The sequence below is a fragment of the Pagrus major genome, chromosome 1, assembly GCF_040436345.1.
Source record: "Pagrus major chromosome 1, Pma_NU_1.0".
Taxonomy (NCBI): domain Eukaryota; kingdom Metazoa; phylum Chordata; class Actinopteri; order Spariformes; family Sparidae; genus Pagrus; species Pagrus major.
In genome coordinates, this window is record NC_133215.1 from 13,516,585 (window position 1) to 13,528,463 (window position 11,879).

Consider the following 11,879-nt stretch of genomic DNA (forward strand, 5'->3'; position numbering starts at 1 on the left):
TGTGTTGTGTTTTCTCTTTTTGTGTTGTGTTTTCTCTTTTTGTGTTGTGTTTTCTCTTTTTGTGTTGTGTTTTCTCTCTTTGTGTTGTGTTTTCTCTTTTGCCGTTGTTGTCTGATTTGCCGTTGTGTTTTGCACTTCACGGCCACCGTACATATCAGAGTAATGGTCATAGAGGAAGACGACAGTGCTTGGGCCCCAGAAGAACCGGGAACAAAATGGATGGTGTGTACGGAGAAGTAAATAAAGTTGATTTAAACTCACATACATGGTGCCCACTACCCCTACAGGGGCCTGCAGCATCAACTGCTTCTCTGATTGGCTACCCAGTGCCAGAACTGCCGATTGATGATTGGTGCACACAGCTGTCATTCACCGTCCCGTCGACCAATCATCTTCACTATACGTGGGGGCGTAGCTGTAGGCGTAAACGTTTCTTGCACGCTGATTGGCGCGGTTACATCACAGGCCGTGTATGATAACATTGAGGATTCACAACAGTGAGGCGAGGGCGGCGGTTTCCATTCAGACATTAGCGGCTTCTCTTCAAGGAACCAGCCGAGGATTAAATCGTGTAAATAAATTCAACATATCGAAGGTATGATTTTTAGTGAACATGTCGTTGTAAGGTCAAGGTGATGGTCTATCTAATGCTGGGCAAACTGCGAACTTCTACCGAATGCTAACCACCTAGCTAGCTAGTCAGCTAAAGACAGCTAATGTTATTCTAGCTAGTTAATGCTAGCGCTGCTGAAACGCAAAGCCGTTATCTTTGACGTTAATCCAACTGCTTAATAAATAATGTCAACAATGATATGTTATTTAGTAGTATTTGAGTATCCTAACAGAAAAACGTGCACACCGCATCTGGCATGTGCATTATGTAATCGAGATGCCGATGTATTGTTAGCGGCAGGAGCTAGTGTTATGACTGCTCAGAGTTGCATCATGCGTGTAACCTCAACGTTAATCTTATCGTCACTCTTGAAACAAATGTCATAATACTGCAGGTACACTTTGTGAATGTTGTCGGACAGAAAGGTATGTTGCTATTATTATTCCCCGATGCTGGTCAAATGTTAAGATGCACGTTATACATTAGCAATGTTTGCAAATACAGCAATAAACAGGGTGAATTAATTATTTAATTATATAACAATTATATAACATAATTAATAATTATGTAATTTCAGTTATGATCAGTAAACAAACACAGATTGTTGACAACCTTTCGTATATGCATGTGTAATACGCTCAGTTTTATCTGGACTGAATCGAGGCTTAATAGCTAATGAGGATTTTTAATGCATATGATTTGATTATGATTATTGTGGGTCAGCTTTGAAAGACGCCCATCGGGCTGCAACAGACTATTATCTTTATTTCGATTGATCTGTTGTCTACATTAAGTGTTTGGTCAGTTGTCAGAATATTGTGAAAATGATCATGACAATGTCCAAAGGCCAAAGGAGGTGTATTCAAAAGCTGGGGGTCTGAGGAAAAGCCTAAAACTCAAAGATAATAAGTTTGTTATTACATACAGCAAAGAAAAGCAACAAATCCTAACAGTAGAGAGACTGCTCTCCTCATGAGTTACCATTTAGTACCATGCAGTGATTACTTGGTCCCTCAAATCCTTTTGTAACTAGGTCACTTACTATCTAAACAACCATTTTGTAAACAAGTAAAGTGATTGCATCTTATTAACCTGTTTCTATCTCTTTGGAGATAAGAAACACAGGGATGGTGGTAATAAAACTATCATGGGCCCCTCCTGAACAAACAAAATAGATTTTATGAATGTTCACTGAAATGCGTCCAGTCTAACTAAAACTGATTTTTCCTCAGTGTTTGGACAGCAGATCCCTCTACCTCTGCATCCAGTGCTTCTCCAGAGTTTGTGCTGTTAGGGTGATGTCAGCAGCCTGTCTCGTGCGCCTGGCAAGGTGCAGTGGTCCTCATGTGGGTCGCACTGGTCTTTTACAGAAAGCCATAGTCCCATTCTCGTACCAGCAGGACAGCCACCTTCAGTTCACAATCTTCCGGAGACAACTTTACAGCCCTTCAGAGAAACGGCACAGCAACACACGCTTTGATGCAGACAGCAGCGGCCGACCCACTACTTGGGATTCATTTGGCATCTGGGACAATCGTATTGATGAGCCCATCCTGCTGCCGCCAAGCATCCGCTATGGCAAGCCCATTCCTAAAGTCAGCTTATCAAGGGTAGGCTGTGCTTCGCTGATTGGTCAACGCAAGGAGAATGAAGACCGCTTTCAGGTCTCCCAAATGACTGACAACATCCTCTACTTTGCTGTGTTTGATGGGCATGGTGGGCCGGAAGCAGCTGACTTTTGTGAAAAATACATGGAGAAATTCATCAAGTAAGGAAATCATTAGATATGCTGTTAACACACGTCTGCACCAGTCATTATCACAGGAAATTAATTGACCAGTTAACTATTTGAATGTCAGAAAATGTTGATGATTGTGAGGAAAAAAACATATCTTTGTGTCTGATATTGTCATCAATGAAGTCTTTTGGTTGTTGTTTCAGGGACCTTGTGGAAAAGGAGTCCAATCTGGAATTGGTTTTAACGAAGGCCTTCCTTGAAGTAGATAAAGCTCTTGCAAGGCACATGCACTTCACTCCAAATGGTAGGTTCTTTCATGTTACATGTACATAGATGAGAAACTGTGTATTTATACACACACGTATGCAATGAAAGTTTTCTTTTTCTCTCTTCAAAACCTAACTTACTTATCCTCCATAGGCTTTGAAGCATTGGATTTCTCAACTGACATAACCTGAGCACTTTTGGTTAGAGGTCTGTCATTTAAGCCCAAGTTAATGAATAACTGATGAACAATAACACAGCTACAAGTAGAGCGAATGCTAGTGCTTCATTGCTTCCAGTACTGCATCTACACATACAGAATGGTGACAATTTAAAGGAAAAACGTGCATTTGTGGATAAACATAACGAATGTGGCTCTTTCCACACAGGGCACACTGGGTCACATAAAGGTTTATGATGTGCATGTAGAAGATATGTGTTGTGGCCTGTGCTGTGGTTTTCACAGTCACATGTCAACCCAGTTACCCAGCACTTAAAAGAGCGGTAGAGGTCCAGAGACTTGCAGAGTGTATGCCAACAAACCAGGGCTGCACCAAATATCTTTTGGAGAATAAGTTGGGCTCTGTGTGCCAAGCTAGATGCAGACACAAAGTGCTTTGAGTTGGTAGCTCTTTGGTTCAGCCCTACAAAGAACACTGAAGCTGTTCTCAAGTCTCGTGTGCCTGACACTTAATGTTGTTTTCCTTTAATTTGTCACCCATGTTATGGCTTATTCTCAATCTGCAAAGTATGTTTTTTTAGCACGGCCATTGAAATTAATGTTATGGTTCATTTTAGCCTCCCTCAAACAAATGAATGCAAACCATTTCTCTCAATAAACCATGTGGTCTACGTGTTAGCCCTTGTCATATAGAAACTTTTCAAATTAGCTTGACTTTTCTCAAAGGGCATTGTGTCTGATTACGGTTATCTACTTGTATAAAAGCTAGTGTATCTATTATGTGGCCATACATCGGCCACGCTGTGTGAAATGTCCCAATATGCCTGTGTGTGTGTGTGCATGTTATCTACGGCAGCTGCTGACCCAGCTAAGAGCTGGAGGCCCTTGGCACCAATGTGGATGACGAGAGGCTAGATATTGAAGGAGAGTCCAGCGGGTCCTAAATCCTGGCCTACTGGAAGGTTCCCTAACTTTCTCTCACTCCTCGCTCTCTCTATGTCTCTCTTCCTTTTCTTTCTTCTCTCACCAAGTGTATGCAAAGCTTCTTGTGAGACAGTGCTTAAGTTTGACAAGTTGTATGAAATGTATGTTGTCAGTAACAGATCTTAGTCCATGAGATGCAGCATGTCAAATATGCAGATTTAAAAACATGTGGCTTAAAGACTCTAGTTAGTTCAGTGAGTTTGAAGTCTAATGCAGGCCTACAAATGTCAGCAGATAAATCTTATTATGGCATGTGATGCTGTTTTAACTAGGGATACCCCATACACATCGCACTGCTAAATTATCAGCCTGATATTGGGAAATGTATATTATCGGCTATTTATCAGTATCTGTGAAATTCTAGCTGTTAATATTCAGCCAAATTGCTTTCATTGAATTAAAACAAGTGCAGAAGAAGAAGAATATAAAACTTTTTTTAAATTACCAAAATGTGACATTTTTGGTTATCTTATCGGTACCAGCCATGAGAAGCAGGTAATTATCGGTTATTGTATCGGCTGAAAAAAATTCATATGGTGCATCCCTAGTTTTAACAAACTCACATCCCTTTAGGAAATAAAGTTTAGTGTTATGTGCAGTTAATTTGCCAGACAGATAAAGTTGTCTGAAACCATGTTGCCGAGTTCAGAGTTAAAATAACGTCTCACTGTTTGCCTGCATTAATCAGTATGGTACCAACTGCCATAATCAAGTTTTAGTTAAGTTTGACGTCACTTTTGTTTTGACAGATTAGTGGTGAATTTTTCACATTTGTATCTGCAGATAAATGCATACAAAGCTATAAGTAAATCAAACCAGCCCTCTTAGAAAGTATTAAAAAAGGTTTTTTTTTGCTTTTCTTTTTTTTAGATGAGTTTTTGTGTTTTTTTTTTAAATAGTTATCACTGACAGAGGTTCAGCCTTAGATATAAGTCTGCGGTAAAATTTGTTCAGGACCTCAACTCTGTGCTGAAACAGTTCGACCTGCATGTGTGACTGCCTCCTCTATTGTTAACTGTGTAACCTCTAGTTTGCTGCAAGTCCACTTTTTGACTTCCCACCCATGTGTCCATGTTTAAGTGTGTGGATGTGAGAGTGTAAGACACACCATGTGGCTGTTGTGATCACTGTGAACAGTGACTTTGTGTGTGAACCTTTTTGATGGCACTTTCCACCTCTAATGTTTCCATTTATGTCTCTGTAGTACCGGGGATGAATGCAGGAACCACCTCCACTGTGGCCCTGCTGAGGGACGGCATTGAGCTAGTAGTAGGCAGTGTGGGTGACAGCCGTGCCATGCTGTGCCGCAAGGGCAAGGCCCTTAAACTCACTGTCGACCACACTCCTGAGAGGAAAGACGAGAAAGAGAGGTACAAAGGCGTTGTCAGTTGTGCCATGTTTGACAAAAAGGTCCATAAAATTAGTATAACTTCATTGTTGTCAGTTGCCTCTGCTGGGTTGTTGCCTGCTGGAACATCTTACACCATTATAATAATTCTCTGTTTGCCTCTCTGCCTCAAGGATAAAGAAAAGTGGGGGTTTTATCACCTGGAATAGTCTGGGACAGCCAAACGTCAACGGCAGGCTGGCCATGACGCGCAGCATTGGAGACTTTGACCTGAAGAACATGGGGGTCATTGCTGAGCCTGAGACCAAGAGAGTCTCGGTAGGTTTTAGAAAAGTGGAGAATTTTTCACATTCGTTTGCTGGATGTTTCAGGCTAATTCTAATAATAATAGTTCAAAATAATTAGAAGTGTTGCTAAATATTTCTTTCCTTCTCTTCAGTTGCACCACGTCCACGACTCGTTTCTGGCGCTGACCACAGATGGCATTAACTTCATTATGAACAGCCAGGAGATCTGCAATGTCATCAACCAGTGCCATGACCCCAAGGAGGCAGCTCAGAGAATATCTGACCAGGTAAGACGCTCATACTTTAGTATTTAATGTGCCCATAATGAACACGCAATGTATGTAAGGTAAGAGATCTTTGTGATTTGACTCACGGAGTGCATTTGATGTTTGTTTATTGGAAGGATTGTTTTAGTTGTGGCAGAGAGGAATATTCATTGAAAAAAATGCTTAAATGTTCTGTAGGGATGGTACAATGAGAGATAACTTGATCATTGTGAATATAAATTTCCTGATTTTTTTGAATTGCGTGTCCGTGGTATCCCCTCTGAAAAAAGTTAAAACGAATGAGTTAAAATATACAACACCTCCAGTTTGCCCTCCCATCTCTGTTAGCACAATATCCTCTCTTAACAAAATGTTAGGTCAGGTGATTTAAGTATTAAGTAGTAGTAGTCGTCATCGTTGTCATTGTCATAGTAGTTAAGAATTTTAAAAAATGAGCGAACGTTATCAACAGAATGTGATCAAGTATCAACAAAACTGTTATGTCAGAGACGTGTATTAAGATGCAGAGATGTCTACTGCAGTTAGCATGCTAACCAGCAATTTTTAAATGATAATGTGTCTCTTCTCTCTCAGGCTCTTCAATATGGCTCAGAGGACAACAGCACAATTATCGTGGTGCCCTTCGGTGCTTGGGGAAGACACGAGAGTTCGGACTCAAGTTTCTCTTTCAGCAGAAGTTTTGTGTCCAGCGGTCGCTGGGCGTAGTCAGCAGGACGTGGGATGAAAGTGGCTGGTCTGTGGACCTAATTATGTGTGCAATACAATCGAACAACAGTGCTCTTGTGGAAACATTATAAAGAGTGTGGTTTGCCCAGAGAATAATACCTAAGGGTAACAAAATGTTATTTAGAGTAGCATGATATTTATTCGCCTCTGTGGAATAAGAGGCGGTGAATTCATGATGTGCACTAAATGAAAAAGACCCCCTTTATAAAAGGTTTTATCTACTAGCAAGCCAATGACCTTACAGGTGCTTAAAGCTGAGAAGTGTTTGAATGGCAGACAGGAATTCATGATGACATGCAAGACATCACTCGGTACATTAGCTAAGATTTTAAGACTCCAATTCCCGACTCTGCCATTCAAATCATTTATTCTAGCTGCTCATAATGCCCAAGTTTGCACTTACATGTTTTAATAATGACCTTAATGTGGATAAGTTTTCAAAAAGAAAAGAAAAAGAAGTTGCATCTGGATTTTACCTGCTGGTTAATTTCTCAGTGTCAACAGTCGGACTTGTGGGAAAAGACGATAATTAAACTGCATTAATTTGTCAATTGATTGGAATTAGTTGAACCTTTTGTACGAGTGTACAAAAACGTCTTATATGTTCAGAGATCGTCACAATTCAGAAGCGACTGGAATACAGGTACCATGGCCAAAAAGAGTCAGCGAGTACGTCTCAATGACTGTTTGTCAAGTCTGGAGTTTCCTTTGCAAGTTGTGTGAAACAGAAATATTAACATTTTGGGAGAAAATGACCCTTTACTGTTCTGTGATCTGGTGAACTAGTGAGAATGGAGTTGCTTAATGCTGTTTATATGAACAGCATTTAACTGGCTGAGTCTGACATGTGTAAAAGTGAGATATCGATGTTTCTTGCTGTTTGGACACCGCTCACGCTCGTATAAGTGTTAATATCTGTACTGATTTTAAATAAGTCTCGTTAGGGCACTAATACGTGTTCAGGGTACAGAAATGTATATTTTATGTTTTGTAAATAATTCTATTTATGTACATCTGGAAAACTGATAGTTCTGTTGCATTAACTTAACTCGTCTCATATCAGAATATTTCACCCACGCATGAACTTTGTGTCGGTGCTCATATTGTGAAAAGCTACATGATTTCGATTGTAACTTGATTACAATCAGTAACTCCTCTTTTACTCCACTTACATGTCACTCAGAAAGAGCGAAGCACACTTAATGCAACACTAAAGAACTGTTCAGCTAAGAGCCATGTATGACAATGTGAATGTTTGCTTCAATGCCCTCCATGACTAAGGAACACAATCAAACCATGTGGTGGTATAGAAGTAATTAAGCTGTATAAGTTGTCTTGGCTGACCTAATGTGAGTGGATACGTTTCCAGTGTAAGGCAGACTTAAACCGTTAGATCGTACAGTTTTCGTTCACTGTTGATCTTTTTGTTTTGTGGTTGTTAAAGTTAGACAAATGCAACACTTCATATTTATCAGCATTGTTGTATTTGTGAAAAAAAAACTTGTGTTAACATCATTTTCCTCAAACATCATTTATTAATGTTTTGTAAATACTGTTTTCCTCCTCATTCACACGTCGAACGAAACCTTGATTTTCTTATAAGGACTTTGTCTTTATGATTAACACGTCCTCAGTACAAGCCTTCTCATTATCTATCACACTGTTCATTTTTTATTTACTGTATTCTGTTTCACTGCCGTTCAAATATAATCATCGTAGCTGTGGATCTATATTCGGGACCTAAATGTGACTGTAGCAGCAGCAGCACTCTGTCAGTACTGTATTTTTGGTCTGAATGGTTTGTGAGACACTTAAATAAAAAAACTATACACCAAAAAGTATGTTGTTTTTGTTGAACTCATGTTTTTGTGGGAATATTTGACAACTGTGTCACTTTGCAAGACTTAAATGTTGGCTAGCTAATTTTAACTAACAGGTAAGCGTTGTTAACTGTTTGACAAAGACAGTTATATAATTTAACACCTTAATATATGTGTTATTACGGAAGCCCTAAAGGGCCATGCATTCATACATTTTATTTCCTCCGTTTTCCCGTGATAACCAGTTAATTTCATTTGTTTTCTCGAGATCTCGAGTTATTATCTCGAAATAACAACTGCCGTTTTCCCGAGATAACGGGATCATTATCTCGAGATCTCGAGATAACGAAACTTTGTTTTCCAGAGATAATGATATAATTAATTAGAGATTTCGTCATTAACTACATCAGGCTCACTTGTTTTCTCGAGATCTCGAGTTATTATCTCGAAATAACAACTCGAGATAACGAGATAATTTTCTCGAGATCTCGAGATAACGAAATTTTGTTTTCCCGAGATAACGATATAATTAATTCGAGATCTCGAGATAATGACTGTGATATGATCGGCCTGAGATTATGGAGACGCCCGGGACCTCGTAGCTGGTCAGCTATGTAGTTAACGACGACATGTTTCGTTAGGAAATAAAAATGTATGAATGAATAAAATGTACGAATGCATGGCCCTTTAGGGCTTCCGTACTAAAGGGCCATGCATTCATACATTTTATTTCCTCCATTTTCCGTGATAACGAGTTAATTTCATTTGTTTTCTCGAGATCTCGAGTTATTATCTCGAAATAACAACTCGAGATAACAAGATAATTTTCTCGAGATCTCAAGATAACGAAACTTTGTTTTCCCGAGATAACGATATAATTAATTCGAGATCTCGAGATAATGACTGTGATATGATCGGCCTGAGATTATGGAGATGCCCGGGACCTCGTAGTTGGTCAGCTATGTAGTTAATGACGACATTAGGCTCACTTAGATTGCGCCGCCGATATAGCTGAAGCCTTGCTAACCATCTTTTTAGATTACGCACACTAATGTGTATATTATCTGTAATAGCAAGGCATAATGCTATTTCAGCCTGTGTCAGGCCTTGATTGAAAAGATATGTGACGCGGTGATTGATATGCTCCTGCTCCTCTGACATTGCTACACTGAATGATGTTTCCTGCAATGATTTAATATACTACACTATCGTTTTGTTTTCTCAAGATCTCGAATTAATTATATCGTTATCTCGGGAAAACAAAGTTTCGTTATCTCGAGATCTCGAGAAAATTAGTATGAATGCATGGCCCTTTAGGGCTTCCGTAGTTTTTGCTAACAGTCTCATTAGCTTTTAACCTGACGGATACAGACCATATTTTATTTAGCAACATTTAGCACGTACTACCATTGATTTAGTCTCCCTTAATTATATTTTTCTTGCATGTAGAGGTCTATGTTCATTATGCAGAGCTTCATTCTTGTACATTTGACTGATAATACTTATATAAAGTACTTAAACAAAAAAAGCCACCATTATATATTACCACCAGCAACATAATAGTGATGACCTCATTAATGCATCTATGATAATAACAACCCAGTAATATAACATACATTAATCTGAAATGGAGAATCCTGCATATTGAGTACATTCACTTTCACTACTTTAAATATTTTGATGCTAATACTAAAAAGAGTTTAAATGCAAGAAATGCACATGTAACAAAGTATGTCTATGACTGCAAACTTGATGTTCACTGAGATAAATTGCACACCCGTAACAAGTGTAATGAGATTTTCCTACTGAACAGAAATTAATGGAAACCAATGTTACAGGAGGGAAAAATAACCTTCATTTCAATCATTCACGTCCTTTTGGGTGGTGAATAAAGGGTTAAACCACTGTGCAGCTAGGTGGGATCCCAGCTGAGTGTGTGGCTGGATGGCGAGGCACCTGTCCCTGCTGTCATGAGCTGATGTTGGTCAGCCTGCACAGTCTCACACTCTGCTCTGTCAGTCTGCAGCAGCAGCAGCGCTCCTGAAGGCTGCAGCAGGACTCTGGACCAGCAGCCTTCTCACAGTCTCACACGCCGGTAAGTCACTGCAACTCAACTTTTTATTACTTTGCAACAACATCGTGGTGGTGAACTAATCTGGTAGTTTCTTAAAATTAATTATGCAGTCACCCTTTTTAACCATATGTACATAAATGTTTTAAGTTTTGAATTGAAAAGGGAATACAGGATATTAAGTAGTGTGAGAATTGTAGCCAGGGTTTTAAAATACTGAAGTCATGTGTGCTCTGTGTGGTTTTTATGGATTAGATTTGTCTGGATACTAATTGTACTAAGCAGTCGACTCACTCTTTGATTATTTCTAGACACAGTTTTTCATAAATGTTCTGTCCAGTGTCAAAGTTACTAAAAACGTGCTTCTAGCAAAGAAAGCAGCCAAATTGTTCCTGATACATATTATAAGTTCTCAATGTTTATTTAGTAAATATGACATCTGTGGTCATTTTCTTTCAAACAGAAAGAACAAATGATTAAATAAATCAGACTAAAATTCTCATTTACCAATATGTTCCCCAAACTTTAAGCTTGTACTTGGTAACAGTTGAAATGCTGAAATGCTGGATATCCAACACTGACTGTCCTCAGATGTAGCGATGCGCTCTGATGACAACGATGTTTGTTGCATGAAAAATGAATACATTTATACTTTTATACATTTACAATTTGAGCCATGTCTTCTGAGTATGTCGTATTTGAAATACTAAAGTAGTGAAAATAAATTAGGATTTTATTTATTGTAATTATTATTTTGTTGTCATTTATCAGGCTGTGTGAGATCCAGGAAGTTTTCTTTGGACGTCTGTATAAATCTACAACCTCCAACCAAAAACATCTCATGAAAAATATAATGATATGAAAACAAAAAAGTATAATTGAAAAAATATGCTTCATTTTTTGAATTATACCACGGACACAGCACGCTGTAATTCATTCTGGTTTGCCTACTTTATTATTTGCTTCTTATCGACAGTAGATGTCGGTTTCGTGATGACGGGAACGGGTTCAGTAGAATAAAGAAACTGGACAGTCTGTTTTTTTTTTTTTAGACAGTCTTTTCTGACTTGAATGACGACATTTGGAAATGGTTGTCAGATATTATTTATATGATGAAGTTGCTGGTTATTCCACCTGGATTTCAGTTCACAGCGTCTTTAAAACAAATATTTGTCTTTGCTGTTTTTTGAATTTTGCACAGCGAACATTTAAGAGACTCAAACACTTCTGCCTCAGACATTGTTATTAATTTAAAAATATTTGATTTTGAATTGATTCATATTACCATAACAAACATTGACTGATCTGTTTCTTTAGTAGAATAAGTAGATTTCCCTTTTAAGTGTTACCAGAGGTAGATAGAAGTATTTTAATCTCCACAAGGAAATATTCTAACGCATCTCATCTGTTGGCATCAGCTGTGAGACATATTGCCTCGGCTCTTTTTCCTGTAAGATTGATGTTTGTTTCATAATAGTATTTTTAATATTTAACGATTATAGTGGATGTGGACAGTCAGTAAGAGACATTCATCGGACAGGCTGTTCCTCGCACAGAACG

At 38.7% G+C, this 11,879-nt stretch overlaps 1 protein-coding gene across 1 annotated transcript; it reads left to right on the forward strand.

Moving 5' to 3' along the window:
- Positions 1-478: 478 nt before the first annotated feature.
- ppm1kb (protein phosphatase, Mg2+/Mn2+ dependent 1Kb) lies at positions 479-8,266 on the forward strand. The gene is made up of 7 exons (XM_073465439.1): positions 479-595; positions 1,846-2,381; positions 2,555-2,655; positions 4,985-5,150; positions 5,302-5,446; positions 5,568-5,702; positions 6,276-8,266. The coding sequence occupies exons 2-7, from the start codon at positions 1,912-1,914 to the stop codon at positions 6,405-6,407; spliced, it is 1,149 nt and encodes a 382-aa protein (XP_073321540.1). The 5' UTR covers positions 479-595; positions 1,846-1,911; the 3' UTR covers positions 6,408-8,266.
- The last annotated feature ends 3,613 nt before the right edge of the window (positions 8,267-11,879 follow it).

What these genes read in the sequence shown, in the direction of transcription:
- ppm1kb (XM_073465439.1), top strand. Translation starts at nt 1,912, where the DNA reads ATGTCAGCAGCCTGTCTCGTGCGCCTGGCAAGGTGCAGTGGTCCTCAT. An exon ending in CATGCACTTCACTCCAAATG is followed by an intron (nt 2,656 to 4,984) that starts GTAGGTTCTTTC and finishes ATGTCTCTGTAG; the next exon opens with TACCGGGGATGAATGCAGGA. An exon ending in AGGAAAGACGAGAAAGAGAG is followed by an intron (nt 5,151 to 5,301) that starts GTACAAAGGCGT and finishes CTCTGCCTCAAG; the next exon opens with GATAAAGAAAAGTGGGGGTT.